Source organism: Callospermophilus lateralis, chromosome 2 (genome assembly GCF_048772815.1).
Source record: "Callospermophilus lateralis isolate mCalLat2 chromosome 2, mCalLat2.hap1, whole genome shotgun sequence".
Lineage (NCBI taxonomy): Eukaryota > Metazoa > Chordata > Mammalia > Rodentia > Sciuridae > Callospermophilus > Callospermophilus lateralis.
The window spans coordinates 102659228-102676482 of record NC_135306.1 but is presented as its reverse complement, the minus strand read 5'-3'; the positions used below and the strand labels follow the sequence as shown (position 1 = coordinate 102676482).

General features: G+C 50.5%; 1 protein-coding gene across 1 annotated transcript; it reads left to right on the top strand.

The window, feature by feature from the left end:
* The first annotated feature begins 655 nt into the window (after positions 1–655).
* Robo3 (roundabout guidance receptor 3) lies at positions 656–16413 on the top strand. Its single transcript, XM_076841640.2, has 29 exons — positions 656–804; positions 2589–2731; positions 3093–3419; positions 3720–3877; positions 4208–4328; positions 4425–4563; positions 4831–4958; positions 5230–5354; positions 6868–7039; positions 7350–7555; positions 7785–7866; positions 8169–8334; positions 8531–8697; positions 9621–9742; positions 9934–10159; positions 10355–10476; positions 10653–10824; positions 10969–11154; positions 11851–11874; positions 11956–11998; positions 12203–12342; positions 12657–12851; positions 13656–13794; positions 13966–14178; positions 14554–14705; positions 14836–14946; positions 15151–15312; positions 15708–15898; positions 16205–16413. The coding sequence occupies exons 1-29, from the start codon at positions 656–658 to the stop codon at positions 16214–16216; spliced, it is 4293 nt and encodes a 1430-aa protein (XP_076697755.1). The 3' UTR covers positions 16217–16413.
* The last annotated feature ends 842 nt before the right edge of the window (positions 16414–17255 follow it).

Here is a 17255-nt window from a genome sequence, read left to right as displayed (position 1 = left end):
CCCAGCGCCCCCTCTCTCAACGGTGAGACTACCCCGTGGGGACGTCGGATACCGGGCTAGGGGTGAGGAGAGAGAACTAGGTGCAGAGGAAGGCTAAAACGCTCCTGTCTCAAAAGTCCAGGACTGAGCCGCGTCTTTCAGCGCCTCGGGGGAAAGTGGGGTCTAAAGGTTAATTTGGAGCACCTAAGTGGGGGGTATACGAGGGAGGTCGAGGGCTTCAGAGGAGGTGGCTATTGAATCCTTTACTTCACATCTCTCCAACTGCCTCCCACACCCACTTCAGGTGAGGAGAACCAAGGCTGGTGATGGGCAGTCCCAAGCTAAGAAAGGCCCCCGCCCACCGCTTAGAGGGCAGTGAAGGGGGCGCGGTCACCGGCGTGTCTGAGCCTAGCTGTCACTTGGTGACCTACCCAGATATCAGGTCTACCTTCAGGATTCGAAGCTTTCCAACAATTCACTCGGGACCAGAGTGGGGAATCCAAAATGTTGACTGTGTTTGCTACGCAGGGGACAAGGACAGCGATCATTTCTAGGAAAGTTAGAACTAAGTTTGTCTCTCAGTGGTAGGACTCAGAACCGACCCATCTCGGCAGAGATGCGGCGAGCAGGCAGTGCCGGCGGCGAGGTCGTTACCGCTAATTACGGTGATTAATAAATGACTGGGACAACGCTCACTCCCCAAGCGCAGCGGGGAGGCGGCAACAGTGGGCTGCGGGCTGCCCGGGGAGAAGCCTCATCGCGCCTCCTGCTGGCAATGTCAGAAACTCCCACTTTCCGGGCCTTTTTGCGGGTGTTTCTTTTCAGGTACTCCCTACCCTATCCCTCGGCGTTGGCTCTCTTTAGTTCAGTAGCGACCACTGTGCAGGAGACTTGAAGGTGGTAGGAAGGGAAATCTGCACAGTGTGTGTGTTTGTATGTTGAGTACTCCAGGTGCTGGGGAGGAGCCCCAGAGCCCCATTAGCATGGCCATTAGCTATTCATTAGGCTGCAGTAGAAGCATCTCCAGAGACAAGGAATGACAGGGATGAAAATTCCAGAGAAAGGAAGCCTGCAGCTGTGTCTACAGGAATTATGGAGAAAGAACCAGGCAGAAGGGTGTGGTATGTATGGAAGGAATGGAGAAGACGATGGGGAATGAGCTGGAATCCTACAAGCTGTTGACTCTAGATGATTCCCAGGGGTTTAAGCTCAGAGCCCCTTCTCACCATGCCCTAGAGTCACGCCTTCACTCCTGTAAGGCTTTTATAGTGTTTCATCATACATGGTCACATTTAAGCTTGAAAAATTAGTGAGTTATATAGGGAAGATGTTAATAATCACATTTTGCTGCTGAGGAAACAAATTTATAGAGGGTAACTGGCACCCCAAATGGTCACAAAAGCAGGATGAAATAAAATCTTGGCAATAACAGATCTAAGACTGCTTTCATCACTCCTAAGGGTTATGTAAAGAGGAAAAAAAATAGTATTTGGGACTGCTTGAATCAGATCTAGGTAGAGACTGTAGGGGCCATGATAAGGTGGGGTGTGCTGGGCAAGAAGAGCCCTTAAGTAATGGTAGAATCATCTTCTGTTGATCCTTCCTCCAAAGGCTTTGCAGCCATTATGGTTGGGGACTTCAACACTACAGATAATGACTCAGAGAAGTTAAATAATTTGCCCAAATTGTTATAGCTATTCAGTGTTAAAATCTGAGAACCCAGCCCTGAGTGTTTGGAAGCTTAACCATTCCTGGGTTCACCATGGAATGTGCAACATTGAGACTGGGATGGGATGGGGAAGTACCCGTGAACAGCAGAGATTCCCATTTGGAGGGGAGAAGATAGAGAAAATGATTCCTTCCCCCAAGTGGGACAGAAATTGATCTTGTCTCCAAACATTAAATAAACTGTCCCCAGGATAGAGCCAGCTATTGTAACCAGTTCAGCTTTGTTTACCCCAGAACTTCTAAGAGGAGGGGCAGGAAGTGAAATCTAATCCTACACCCAGCCTGGAAGCCAGAGGTCCCTGAGGATTTTGGAACAGGGTGGGATGGGCGGGGGCGAGGGGAGGCGCTGAACAGATGCGCCTTGTACGTAGTCCCTGGTTATTTAAGGACGTCAGAATACACGATACTGCAGCGGCGCCTACTGGTCCAAACAGGTTACAAATTCTTTTCTGAAGGCCCGGCTAAGAGATGAGTATTTAACGAGCTCTGGGATCCTTCCTGGATCCCAAACAGTGCCATAGAAGATAAACAGGCAGAAATCTATAGGCTAAGTGAGAGGCATGGACAGAACTTGACTATTAACTGATCCGAGGCAACAAAGGACATAGAATTTATTTTCCAGTGGAGTTTTTGTTTTGTTTTGTTTTCGTTTTTGCCTTTCTTGGCTACCTCTAGTAAAATAATCTGTTGAAAACTATACACCACTTAGAAAAAGGATCATTGTAGACACTTCTGCTATTATTTGTATTCTATACCTGTGATGTCACAGAACCCCCAAGGCTAAAGGAAGTTGTCTGGAGTGTCGTAGAAACCAAGTTAAGAACCCCTTCCTTCTAGTTTGAGGCCCCAGCCCTGTCATTCATGTCTTCCCTTTTACAAAGTACCCCAGGTCAATCCATATTGTCCATTTCACTGGTCATGGATCATATGGAAGTCAAGAACAACAACAACAACAACAAAACACCAAGTGGTGCTCTTGTGCGTCACTCTTGGGTATTCACTAAGCAAGGAGAATCCAGGACAGGTAGGTGAACTACAGCCAACTAGATCTGTAGTATAAATGCCAAGGCATGACCCCGTTATTTCCCATATAAATTTAGCAGGAGAGAAGGCCAAGTCTTTAGGAAATCCAGAAAGTAGGTCCAGGACTTCGTGTCCTGATTCTTTTACTGATCTGCTTGTCTGTAGGCATCTGCTTTCCAGTCTAATAACAACGTCTGCCAACAAAGAGATGTTGAAGCCTACAAAGCGAGGGGGGCGGGGGTGACTCTGCTCCAGCAGTTGAATCTTGGGAAATGAAACAACCAAAAAGTCTCTTCCCAACTTCCCGATCTGAGTTTTTTTTTTTTTTTTTTTTTTTTTTTTTGCCTCCCCCCACCCCCCAGAGACAAGAATTGAGCCAGAAGACGCTATGCCGCGCATCGTGGAGCAGCCACCAGATCTATTGGTCTCCCGGGGCGAGCCGGCCACACTGCCCTGTCGCGCTGAGGGCCGGCCCCGACCCAACATCGAGTGGTACAAGAATGGGGCACGCGTGGCCACAGCACGCGAGGATCCGCGCGCGCACCGCCTGCTGCTGCCCAGCGGCGCCCTCTTCTTCCCGAAAATTGTCCATGGGCGCCGTGCTCGACCCGATGAGGGAATCTACACTTGTGTGGCGCGCAACTACCTGGGGGTTGCAGCTAGTAGAAACGCCTCTTTGGAAGTAGCAGGTGAGAGTTCTGTCGATAGCTTCCAGAGCCTGGGGGCGATGGGGGCCACCGGGCAAACCCACGAAGAATCACCCTTAGGGGGCTCAGCCCATTCAGCATCTTCCTTTCTCTAATACCGAGATCGTGGCCAGAGGAGGAAGTGGGTCTGATTCAAGCCTGGTATTTCGGAACCTGGGAAAAAATCTCAGATCTGCTGTGACCTACCCCGATACAACACTATCCTTGTGTCCTCACCCGGTTAGGTCCCATCATACTGTTTATTCTCCTGACCTTTTTCCCTACACACCCCTCTCTCTTTAGTCCTCCGTGATGATTTCCGGCAGTCTCCTGGAAACGTGGTGGTGGCAGTGGGGGAGCCAGCAGTAATGGAATGTGTGCCCCCCAGGGGCCACCCAGAACCTTTGGTGACTTGGAAGAAGGACAGTGCAAGGCTTAAAGAGGAGGAGGGAAGGATTACGGTGAGGGGTGGGGCCATATGAGTCTGGGACCAGATTCAAAGGAGGAAGGCCCAAATCTAAAAGTCTTGGGGCCTGGGAATCATTTCTTGGTACTGATGAGGTGGGAGATTTGAGATGAGAGCATCCGGTAACCAGAAGCTGAGAGTCAGCTATTGAGTCAGAGATATGGAGGGTAGGATGAAATAGAGATAAGAAAGGTGGGAGCATAATACCCCAGGGAATCCTTATCTGATTCCTGGGTCAATTTCATTGGTCTTCTTCATGGTCTTGCTTTACACATACACATTTTGATGGCTATAAAGGACCAAAGATACCATTATTACCCTACAGATTCGTGGAGGGAAGCTGATGATGTCATACACGCTCAAGAGCGATGCTGGGATGTATGTGTGTGTGGCATCCAACATGGCAGGAGAACGGGAGAGTGGGGCAGCTGAACTTGTGGTACTGGGTAGGCACTGGGAGTTTTGGAATTATGGGAGTGGGTAACCTAGAGAGTAAGTAGCTGGGCAGACCCCCTGACTGTTCACTGGTTCCCATTCTTTAGAGCGTCCCTCATTCCTGCGAAGACCAGTAAACCAGGTGGTCCTGGTTGATGCCCCTGTGAATTTTCTATGTGAGGCACAGGGGGATCCCCCACCTCATCTACACTGGCGCAAGGAGGATGGGGAACTGCCCACAGGCAGGTGAGAAGCCCCCTTTTGCCTGTAAGGAGACCCAAACAGCTTAAGAGACTGCCTATCCTAGAAAACTGGAAGGCAGGCATCCTCTCACTTGAGGGCCCAGGGAAGTCTCCTCCCCAGAGACTGTGGCCCCTGTCCTATCCAGCACTCCCTTACTAGTTTTGAGTCCTACCTTACCTTTTTGTACCCTGACCTTGGTGTCTGTCCTGGGGGAGAGAGAAGAGGTCTGTAGCTGTGGCCAACCCAGCCTGGGGGTGGGGAGTGGAGCAGGTATGAGATCCGGAGCGACCACAGCCTTTGGATTGGGCGAGTGAGTGCTGAAGATGAGGGAACTTATACCTGTGTGGCGGAGAACAGCGTGGGCCGTGTGGAAGCATCGGGTTCCCTCAGTGTTCACGGTGAGGGCTCCACCTGGGACTGCCTGCAGCTGGGGTGATATGAGGGAAGATGGAGGATGGGTTGCAGTGGAGGAGAATGGGAGAGAAAGAGCAGGAGATGTGGGTGGGTTGCCTGAGACTTCTGGAAGGAGAGAAAAGAGAAATTTGAACAAACTTGAGTGGGAGGTGGGTGTCTGCTTCTATTTAAGCAAGGCTTGGGCTTCTCTCTCCTGTTCCTTCACTCTCCTTAGTACCACTAAGTCCCTTTCCTTTATCTCACTCCCCTGCCTAGTCCCACCCCAGTTGGTGACCCAGCCCCAAGACCAGATGGCAGCTCCTGGAGAGAATGTGGCTTTCCAGTGCGAGACCAAAGGAAACCCCCCACCTGCCATCTTCTGGCAGAAAGAGGGAAGTCAAGTAGGTGGCCCTTTCCAAAACTCTGCTCATCAGCTCTTTATCTGGACCTTCCTGTCTCTGCATTCCACAAACTTCTCTCTGGGGCTTGTGTTTTTATCTTTGGTATCTTACCCCTAGAAACCCTTGCAAATTATTTGGGAGCATTAAATAAGATAATGAATATAAAGTGACTGGAACATTTGGACAATTTGGAAAAAAAACAGTAATATGTTTAGTAACACTACTATTTAATAACAGTAATATGTTTAGGTGGTAAGGAACAGTCCTGGATGATAATTTCTTGGAGAATCTTTCTATTTTGGGCAAAGATGTCTTGAGGATGAGGCAAATCCAATTAGATTCCTGCTCTCCCAGGTCCCTAGGGGCCTTGGTTTTGGAACTAACACACTGCTCTGAAAACCAAGAATTGAACTAAAGCTGCTCAGGATAGAAAACTATTTCCGTTGCCTATTTATAGATCTCTCCACCATGGGAAGCTAACAATCACCCTCTTTCTACTTAGCAAACAAATTCCAGATCACACAACCTGAAAGAATTGTCACTGAAATTTGAACATAAGTAACTCACTGTAAGGGAAGGTGGAAATTTTGTTACTAGGAAACAGGGTCAGTATAATAAAATAAGCCGATTATCTCTACTCCACAAGAAAACCAGGCAACCTACTATTGTATTCCAAATCTGTAGCCACAATTTTTAATCTTCTCTAGCACCTGTGACCAATACATTTTAATAAGATTCTCACAGAATGACAGTGGTGATAGTAAAAAGGCATGGGGATAGATGTCAGTCAGAGTCTCAATCTGAGACCCAGCCTGTGTTCTTACTTTACATGTATCTATCTAAAGTCAACTGTTAGAGCCAGAAAGAAGGGAAAAATATTTAACATTTATCACACAATGTTTTAGAAGATTTTCATATTAATCATTTAATCCTCCTAACTGTCCTCTAAGAATCAAATTTGTATAAAATGAGGCTCAGAAAAGCTTAAGTTTTTTGGGTGCGGTGGCACACACCTGTAATCCCAGCAGCTTGGGAGGCTGAGGCAGGAGGATAGCCAGTTTATAGCCAGACTCAGCAAAGGCAAGGCACTAAGCATCTCAGTGAGACCCTGTCTCTAAGTAAAATACAAAATAGGGCTGGGGATGTGGCTCAGTGGTTGAGTGCGGCTAAATTCAATCTCCTGTACAAAAAAAAAAAAAAAAAAAAAAAAAGAGAGAGAGAGAGAGAGAGAAAATAAAAATAAAAATAAAGTTTAAGTTTTCTCAGAGTTTCCCAACTAGTAAGTCACAGGGGTATAAAGTTGTCCTCAAAATCTTCTAGTAAAATTCCTACATGTAAAATTCCTTTTTGTGAAAAGTGCTAACTGCTTTGCCTGAGGTCACATCAATGGGTGAGGGCAGAGTGTGAACTAGAACCTTAGGAATTCTCTGGATTCTGAGATTGACAAGTCTGGGGAACTCTTCCTGCCCAGCTGCCTGCTTTTTCTACATCTTGGTCCCTTACTCTGTTGCAGGTCCTGCTTTTCCCTAGCCAGTCACTTCAGCCTACAGGGCGCTTCTCAGTCTCTCCTAGAGGACAGCTCAACATCACTGAAGTGCAGAGTGAGGATGCTGGCTACTATGTATGCCAGGCTGTCAGTGTGGCTGGCAGCATCCTGGCCAAGGCCCTGTTGGAGATAAAAGGAGGTATTTGCCCGTGGAGAGAGGGCTGGACCTAGACCCACGGTCTGGAAAAACATGGCCTAAAGACATGAGTTTCTCTTGGGTGCTATGCAATATGTCTGGGAGGGGCACATTTCTGAAGCATGTCTTTGAAGTTTGGAATAGCACAGAATCATCCCAGGCAGAGATTACAGATGATTATCAAAGTTCCCTCCAATTAGTGGGAGGTTTGGGGCAAGGGGGCTGGGTGAAGAAGTAGAGAATGAGGACTGGGGAAGGGCTGGTTGTTTGACCCTAGACTCCTCTCCTAAGATGCCTGATTTCTTCCTCTTAGCCTCCTTGGATGGGCTGCCTCCCGTCATCCTCCAGGGACCAGCCAATCAGACACTAATCCTTGGCTCCTCTGTGTGGCTGCCATGCAGAGTGACTGGGAACCCTCAGCCCAATATCCGGTGGAAGAAGGATGGACAGTGGCTGCAGGGGGATGACCACCAGTTCAACCTAATGGCCAATGGCACCCTGTACATCACCAGTATGCAGGTGAGTGCCACCCCTGGGGCTCTTTGTAACTAAGAATGAATGGCTATCTGGTCCACATTCCCAACTCTGGGAAGTACCCATTGGGCCTCTGATCACATTTTTACCCCTCTGCTCTCTCAGACCTTCTAAAGTATCTGGCATATTTTTCATCCTTCTGTTACCTGCCTTCACCCCCCTCTCCTTACCCTGCTCCACTACCAGTGTACCAGTGCTCTGCCCTCTCCTGCAGGAGATGGACATGGGTTTCTACAGCTGTGTGGCCAAGAATTCCATAGGAGAGGCCACATGGAGTGGCTGGCTTAGGAAGCGGGGTGAGTTTGTTCTTCATGCCCTTGATTTGCCAGCACGCTTCTCCAAACCTGCTTCAAGGTAGTCAATACCTCCCCAAATCCCAGGACTAATTTTATCTTCCAAATGCCATGGCCATGGTGGTAGGGATGAGGAAGACAGAAGTGGTGCAAATGGGAGGCAGATGTGAGTAGGGGTTAGTACACTATGCTACCCTATGGCCACCACCACTGTTGCAGTCCCACAATTCTTCTGGGAAGAAGGCAGGTTACACTGGGGTCATACTTTTCCCATCCTTCTACTTAATGATTTTCTACCACTGCAGAAGATTGGGGAGCATCACCAGATCCTCCTACAGAACTGAGTACCCTGCCGGGCCCTCCCTCTCAGCCAGTGGTCACTGAGATCACCAAGAACAGCATTACCCTGACCTGGAAGCCCAATCCACAGGCTGGGGCTACAGTCACCTCTTATGTGATAGAGGCCTTCAGGTATGGAGAAAGTTTTGAATGCAAACCTGGAGAGCAAACCCCTATGTCCTTAGGGTCTGCTATTATGAGGAGGGATTATCCAGTCCCTTCTCACAAGGTAAGGAGGCAACAGGATTCCCTAGAGAATGAATGAGATGGAGTAGACAGGTTGGGGGTTCCTGACTTAGAAAACACTGTCACCTTATTCCTGGTATAGCCAAGCAGCTGGCAACACATGGCGGACAGTGGCAGATGGTGTGCAGCTGGAGACACATACAGTCAGCGGTCTGCAGCCCAATACCATCTACCTGTTCCTGGTTCGAGCTGTGGGAACCTGGGGCCTCAGTGAACCCAGCCCTGTCTCTGAGCCTGTCCGCACCCAGGGTAAGATCAGAATGCCTGGGCTCCTGAGCATGACATGTAACACTACGGAACATTCTCTGCCCAAACCATGGCACCATGGCAGGTCAGGGTTCTTTCCTGCTATGTCAGGTCTATTCTGGTGGCTCAGCCTGGAATAGGAGGTCATGTTTCCCTCTCATAGAGGGGACAAGAGAGGAGGGAGGGACAGATGCAGTGGTACATACCTATAATCCCAGCAGCTTGGGAGACTGGGGCAGAAGGATCACAATTTTGAAGCCAGCCTTAGCAACTTAGCAAAGCCCTAAGCAACTCAGAGAGACCCTGTCTCTAAATAAAATATAAAAAGGGCTGGGAATGTGGTTCAGTGGTTAAGTTCTACTTATAAAATATAAAAGAGAGAGAGAGAGAGGAGGGAGGGAAGAAGGAATGGGTATTCATTCATCTCAATAGTCCTTACTTCTGAGCCTTTTTACCCAATCAATTGTTAAGACTAGAAGGCATCTTTTTTTTTTTTAATTTTTTTTAAGAGAGAGAATTTTTAATATCTATTTTTAGTTTTCGGCGGACACAACATCTTTGTTTGTATGTGGTGCTGAGGATCGAACCTGGGCCGCACGCATGCCAGGCAAGCGCACTACCGCTTGAGCCACATCCCCAGCCCCAAGACTAGAAGACATCTTGAAAGGGCCATCTTCATGTTTGAGATGAGGAAATTTAAAGCTTTTATAGGATACATATGTGGTCATGCAGGAAGAACACTGAGCTAGACACTGGGCCCACTTCTGCAAACTATTGCCCTGACCTGCCTGCTCCTGACTCTGGGTGTGCTCTGGTGTACTAAGTGGTACAGTCTGTGGGGCAGGGTAGAGGCAGGATACAAGCACACCCTCAGTCTTGTCTTCCTGTCCCTGTGGCCCCAACTAAGTGGGCTGTTTGGTTAACAGACAGTCATCCAACCAGGCCAGTGGAGGATCCATGGAGAGGCCAGCGGGGAATGGCTGAAGTGGCTGTGCGAATGCAGGAGCCCATAGTCCTGGGGCCCCGGACTCTGCAGGTGTCCTGGACTGTGAGTATAGCCCAGGAATGAGGTTAAGGGTGGGGGTGTTGATGGAGGCCATGAGGGCATCCAAGAATGAATATGGGAGAGTGGAAGGTGAGTGGATGGGGGAAGTGGCATGAGTAGGGGAGGGGCTTGGTCTGGAGGACCTGTGTGGCCCCTGCCTCCAGCTCTGGTACACCTTGTTCTGTCTTCTATAGGTGGATGGCCCGGTTCAGCTGGTGCAAGGTTTCCGGGTATCCTGGAGGGCAGCAGGCCCCAATGGGGGAAGCTGGACAGTGCTGGATCTACAGACTCCAAGCCAGCAAAGTACTGTGCTAAGAGGACTCCCACCAGGGACCCAAATCCAGATTAAGGTGCAAGCCCAAGGCCAGGAGGGGCTGGGGGCTGAAAGCCCCTTTGTGACCAGGAACATTCCTGAGGAGGGTAAGTAGGGCCACAGAATTGATGATGGACAAGAGGGGAGAGGAAGTGTGTAGGGTGGAAGTTTACAGGGCAAGGTGAGTAGGTGGGAAGGAGAGGTGCCTCTCAGTTCTCCAAGATATAAGAACAGGAAAGGGAAGATTGGGGCAACTTGCAATGACTGTCTGTGTCTTTCTCACATGCTCCACCCTGGTCCAGCCCCCAGTGGTCCCCCCCAGGGAGTGGCAGTAGCCTTGGGGGGTGATGGCAACAGCAGTATCACTGTGTCCTGGGAGCCTCCACTGCCCTCTCAACAAAATGGGGTCATCACTGAATACCAGGTACAGGATTTGAGAAGGGACTGGGGTTGGGGAGAGACGGGAGAGGGAGAATCTAGGCTAGTTTTAATGTGGAGGGAATGTAGGGCTGACTTTGGGGCTGTGATGAGGTTGGGGGAGAGGAGAGAGGTTTCATAGTGTTGTCTCCTGATTCCCTAAAACAAGTCTGTTCTCCCTAGATCTGGTGCCTGGGCAATGATAGTCGTTTCCACCTCAACCGGTCTGTGTCGGGCTGGGCACGCTCCGTGATGCTGCGGGGACTCCTGCCGGGTCTGCTCTACCATACTCTGGTCGCGGCAGCCACCAGCGCTGGCGTGGGCGTGACCAGTGCCCCGGTGCTAGTGCAGCTACGTGAGTCCGGAGGTGGACGTGGGAGAGCTGGGAGGGGAAACTTTGTTGGGTTTCTGGGGTAGAGTGCCTGTGGGGTCAGGGACGGCCCCTCCCCAGCTCCTGGGTTTCGGGCTCCTACTTCTCTCACCTCCCTAACCCCCACAGCGTCCCCGCCGGGAGTGGAGCCTGGGCTCGAGGTGGGCCCGGGGCTGGCGGAGCGGCTGGCGAGGGTGCTGCGGGAGCCTGCCTTCCTTGCAGGCAGCGGTGCAGCCTGCGGGGCGCTGCTGCTCGGGCTCTGCGCCGCCCTCTACCGGCGCCGGAAGCAGCGCAAAGAGCTCAGCCACTACACGGGTGAGAGCAGGGGCAGGGGGACGTGCTCGGGCCTCGGAGTGGACAGAGCCTGGAGGAAACCAGGAGGGGCCGATGGGCCGGGGGCGGGGGACAGCCTCTCTTCGAGCCGGGCAGGGCGAGGAGGGAAGGGTCGCAGCGAGAGTTCAGCCACTCGGAGTAGACACCGTGGCAGGAACTGCCAGGCCAGGGGATTTTTGGGGAAAAGGGTGGGCTATGAGGGTACAGGACCTAGATTTGCGGGAGGAGTAAGGTTTGCCACTAAGACAAGAGGGCGGACTATGCAGCTCAGTAAGCAGCAAAGCCCACTTCGTGACAGGGGAGGGGGCAGGCCCTGGATGGAGGGGGTGTGGTCAAGATCCCAGGAGGTAAAGGTCTGAGGAGAGGTCTGAAAGGCAAGAAGGGTCTACTGAAATGAGGCGACCTGAGTTCTGCTACTCCTCAGTAAGGGCCGTCTCTGCAGATATGCTGAAGTCTGAGGTCAGTGGTTTCTGATCTTGCTACATAAAGGAATAACTTGGGGAACTTTAGAAAATTCGGAGACCTGAGTCCCACCGGCAGAAATTCTGATGAATTGGTCCAGTGTGCAGCTTGAATGTTAGAATTGGGACCAGGGTCAAGGAGTGAACAAGCATATGGGTGTGTCTGATCCCTCGCCTCATTTCCCTCTTCTTTCTCCCTCGGGTTCCTTTTTGGAAGCCTCCTTTGCCTACACACCCGCAGGTAAGCCTTCTCTGCCCCAGTGAGGTTCGGACCCCCAGTACTGGTTCTCCTCTCACTGGTTCTCCCCCTCATCTTCTCCAGTGTCCTTCCCACATTCAGAGGGACTCTCTGGAGCCAGTTCCAGGTAATTCTCTTAACCTGTCTGCTAAGGATAATCTCTTTCAATGAGGGCCCACTCCTTTCTCTCAGGCCTCCCTATACTGAGCATCTCCCAACTCCCACCCCCATCCACACCATTACTGTCTGTGACTCTCAAATACTGCCACCTGCCTTACCTTTAATGGCCTCTTTATGATCTCTGTCCCCAACATTTACTTCTTCCCCTCAGGCCACCCATAGGCCTTGGCCCTGCCCCCTACCCATGGCTGGCAGACTCGTGGCCCCACCCTTCTCGGAGCCCTTCAGCCCAGGAACCTAGGGGAAGCTGCTGCCCCAGCAATCCTGACCCAGATGACAGATACTATAATGGTGAGGAGTTCTAATTCCCTCAGGGGCTCACCCAGCCTTGCCTTCTTCTCTTAATCTACTTGGGCAAACTGAAGGGAGCTAAGGAGGCCCAGTCTTCCTGAGGTTGTTCAGTCCTGGGGCTGAGTGGAGTATGCTGGGGAATTAGGAGAGTGTCTTTCAGACCTGCTCTTCACTTTGGTTTCACATTGTAAGGTTTGAGGTGGGAGGAGTTGATTTGGTGTGTTCTTCTTTTGCCCTCCTTTTTCCTGTTGTTCTCTATTTTCTGTCTCTGCCTCCTGCCTCCTCCACTGGGCTTCCCTCTTTTTCTTTCTCAGAAGCAGGAATCTCCCTATATTTGGCTCAGACTGCCCGGGGCACTGCTGCCCCTGGTGAGGGTCCTGTCTACAGCACCATTGACCCAGCAGGGGAAGAGCTGCAGACCTTCCATGGGGGATTCCCCCAACAACCATCAGGGGACCCAGGCACCTGGAGCCAGTATGCTCCTCCAGAATGGAGCCAGGGGGACAGTGGTATGACCCCAATTCCTAATACCCCCACATTAGCCCTGTCCAGAGCATCCTCCACCCTAATCCTCTGACTCTTATGCTGATACTTCCTTCTGATATGTCTCATCTTTGGCCCTTTCCTGCCATTCTTTTTAAAAAATTTTAATTAATTTATAATTTTGACAGCAGAATGCATTATAACTCATATTAGACATACAGAGCACAATTTTTCATATCTGTTTGTACACAAAGTAGAGTCACACCATTCGTGTCTTCATACACGTACTTAGGGTAATGATGTCCATCTCATTCCACCATCTTTCCTATCTCCATGCCCTCTTCCTTCCGCTCCCTCCCCTTTGCCCTATTTAGAGTTCATCTAATCCTCCCATGCCCCATCACCACCACATTATGAGTCAGAATCCTTAAATCAGAGAAAACATTTGGCAGTTGGTTTTTGGGGATTGGCTAACTTCACTTAGGATTATCTTCTCCAATTCCATCCATTTACCTACAAATACCATGATTTTATTTTCTTTTAATGCTGAATAATATTCCATTGTGTATAAATGCCACATTTTTTTATCCATTCATCTACTGAAGGGCATCTAGGTTGGTTCCACAGTTTAGCTATTGTGAATTGTGCTGCTATAAACATTGATGTGGCTGTGTCCCTGTAGTATGCTGTTTTTAAGTCCTTTGGGTATAGGCTGACGAGAGGGATAGCCTGGTCAAAAGGAGGTTTAATTCCCAGTGTTCCAAGGATTCTCCATACTGCTTTCCATATTGCTCTGTCATTCTTGATGTGTCTTCATCTACTCTTCTCAGGAGCCAGGGGAGGCAAAGTGAAGCTTCTGGGGAAACCTGTGCAGATGCCCTCTCTGAACTGGCCAGAAGCCTTGCCACCACCTCCCCCTTCCTGTGAATTGAGCTGTCCAGAGGGGCCTGAGGAGGATCTGGAGGGCAGGTAAGGATGCTGCCTACTTCAGGTGCCCCTCCTACTATGGATCTTCCCAGAGCCCCCTGGGGCAGGGGGGCAGAGATGCTGGTAGAGGAAGGGAGAGGGCAAAAGGAAGGCCAAAGGGAAGGTATAGAAGCTGCTTGGTCCTTTCCTTCTCTCCTGCCTCTTTGCCCTCAGCTCAGAGTCAGAAGAATGGTGCCTACCAATGCCTGAGAGAAGCCACCCGATTGAGCCCAGCTCCAGTGGAGGGTGCCTGGTTGCTCCACCCCAAGGGGAAAACCCCTCTCCCACACCCTCCTATGGACAGCAGTCCACAGCCACTCTTACCCCCTCACCTCCTGACCCTCCCCAGCCCCCTAGTGATCTTCCCCATCTCCATCAGATACCCAGGTAGGGAGGTTTACAGTGCTTTACATATTACAAGCCTTCAGTGCATATCTATTCAGTGGTTGGTGGGATAGATGAATCTGGGGTACAGAGGTCTCAGGGCTGTGTCAGCGTGGAAGTGTGATTTGGGGAGGAACATGGAGGTTGACAAAGTCTCTCACTCCCTTCTGAGTATCTCTTCATTGGAGAGACTCTGCAAGCTTCCTGTAGCATTTCAAACATGGTCTTCCTCATGCTTCCCAAGCTTGGGAAGTCTTCTGGGGATGGGCTGTGTCCTATTCCATCTGATTTAGGCTGAGTGTCCAGTACAGTCTTGGAACATAGTAGACACCTAATTTTTGTGGAGTGAGCAAATGTTGAGGCCTTATGTCATTGCAGGAGGGTGCCCCTTGGGCCAAGTTCCCCTCTCAGTGTGTCCCAGCCCACTCTGAGTAGCTATGAAGGGAAGCCTGCTGGCCTGAGTACTGGCCTCACATCCTCCCACCATCTCGGCCCCAGCCCTGTCCCCAGTACAACTAGCAGTGCCCCAGGTGAGTTTGTAGACCCTCAACTTACCCCCACCTCTCTGCACTCCCTCCAAAGGTTACTTCCCCTTGCTTCAAGTTCCTCTCCTGATTTCCTTACTTTACCTGTCCTTCCTTGAATCTCCTAATGCTATAGGGAGAACCCGGCAGGTACCTGGAGAAATGACTCCTCCACTTCAAGGACCAGGTGCCCGAATCCGGAAGAAATCCAAGGCTCTTCATTATAAGAGGGAACACAGCCCTGGGGGTGAGAGGATCCTACACCTCGGAGATGGTGACAGTCAATAGGGATTATGGGCAGGAAATTAAGGGTGGGTTCTAGGGACTGAAGCAGGTGATGCCAAATATTGGGCCATTCATTTGCAGCCTCCTGGTGTCAGGGAATGGAGGTGGGAGAAAGATTAGTGTCAGTAAGGCAGGAGACTCTGCTGAAAACAGGTCTCTTCTCCAGACTTGCCCCCACCACCCCTGCCACCACCAGAAGAGGAGGTAAGCTGGGCTTTGGGGCTGAGAGCAGCAGGCAGCATGTCCTCCTTGGAGCGAGAGCACAGTGGGGAGAGGAGAGTGGTGCAGGTGGTGCCTCTGGGGGCCCAGCGGGGACCCCACCCAGATGGTAAGGAGGGCCAGGGCAGCAGGGAGGGGACTGGAAGCTGGTAGGAGGGTTTGTGTATCTGGTCAATGTCAAAGACTCTCTTGTCTCTCGCTAAGCAAAATCCCCTGAGGTCCCTGAGATAAATCCTTTCCCTGGACTGAAGCCCAGAACAAGAGAAGAGTGGGGTCTAGGTGTTCTTTCTTCCCTGAGGCTATCTCTGCTTGGGAGTTATCCATGTTTCTGAGTCCCTATTATGTTAAGGCCATGTACTGTGTGCTCTTTTTCTTCTCAGCCTCTTGCATGATGGTGCCTGGACCTACTCCTTTATTATCTCAGAGCTGGGATAGTAGTGGGTGGCAAGTGGGTAAGTGGCCTGTGCTGCCTGTGACCAGCTGCCCTTCTCTGTTGTGCTGCAGAAGAGGCCTGGCTCCCATATGGCAGACCAAGCTTCCTGTCCCGTGGCCAGGCCACCAGCAACTGTTCCACTGCTGGCAGCAACTCTTCCAGGGGCTCTGGCAGCTCTCGGGGCTCCCGGGGTCCTGGACGGAGCAGGAGCCGGAGCCGGAGCCACAGCCAGAGCCAAAGGCCAGGACAGAAACGTCGAGAGGTGGGGGCCAGAGATCACACAGAAATGATGCACAGGGCTAGCAAGGGTGGGCTAGGGAGTGACTGAAAATAGGAAGACAGGAAAGGACTTGCAGAGGAGATTGAAAGGAGGGGAATGAGTGAGGGAGAAGGGAGGAGTCCCTTAGAAGAAATGATAAGGGGTGAGAGCAAGATGACACATAAGAATCTATGGGTACTCCGTGGAATTGGACTAAGAGAAAGGCTGATCCGTTACTGTGGCCTGTTTGCCCTGACCCAGGGCTTAACAAAACTGTCTCTCTTTCTTTCTCTCTCATTCACTCTCTAGGAACCAAGATGACCTTTGATGAGGCAGTGAGAATACTGAGAGTTCATGGGGCAGGGGGTGTAACATCCTCTCATGATAAACAAAGCTGTGAGCCAAAAGGAGCAGGGATGGAGCCCTCTTCCCTCCCAGCAATGATGCTTGGGGCTCACTGAAGCCCATTGACCTCAATGGTTTCAATTGGCTCAGAAGCCAGAAAGCCAGGACTTCCCTTTCCATCTTGTTATGAGAACTATTTGTATAAAAGACAATAAAAGGGGTCTGTTCCAAGCCCTGGGCTCTGTTTATTTTATGCAATATGTAAGGGCAGAAGGGAGTTGTAAGGCTCTGAAGATCAGTTTACGCTGGTAGTTTCAGCATCCTTTTGAATGTCTGCAGAAGCACTAGATGAGGACAGGTGCTAAGTGACCTGTCCTGCTTCCTGAAAGAGCCAAAGCCCACCATTACCTAATTACAACCACAGAGACTTTCCAAATAGCTAATGAGGATAGTTGTTACACCTTCAGAGGATTGAGTCAGGCTTCTACTGCCTCCCCCTTGGGTCTATCTTCCACATCTTCTGCAAGGGAACTTGCCCTTCACAACAAAAAACAAGTTTTAAAAACCCAAAGAAAAGAGAAGCTTATGGGAGAACACCCAGGCAAGAAGAAAGTGCCTTTTTAGTACATCCCTATAGAGCCTGCTTCTGTATTGGCCCTCCAAACATCTCTTCCTGTGGTTCTGTTCATGCCCTGTAGATTCTGCCCCTAACATTTCCCACCCTGTAAGGAAGACTCAGGTCAGCCTGCTCTCCAGCAGCTTTCAGTGGCTTGGGCACTGGAAGTCCTGCACCCACATTCATCTCTTTGTTCTGCTGTTTTGTCTGAAGAGTGTTCAGTAGCCAACCATCACAGGTGGTTCTACCTTTTATGGAATATAGCTACTTTGTCTATTTTTAAGGAACCATCTGGGACTGGTCTTTGGGGATGAGGACTGGAACTGTAGAAATCAGGAATTGTCTTCTCAGGATAAGTTGCAGGATCAGCAGAGCTTGAAATTTACCTGCCCACCTCTT

Coding starts and splice junctions, on each gene's coding strand:
- Robo3 (XM_076841640.2), top strand. CDS start 656: ATGACTGGGACAACGCTCACTCCCCAAGCGCAGCGGGGAGGCGGCAAC. Junction 11,155..11,850: donor AGAGCTCAGCCACTACACGG/GTGAGAGCAGGG, acceptor CCTTTTTGGAAG/CCTCCTTTGCCTACACACCC. Junction 14,947..15,150: donor GAGGGAACACAGCCCTGGGG/GTGAGAGGATCC, acceptor TCTCTTCTCCAG/ACTTGCCCCCACCACCCCTG.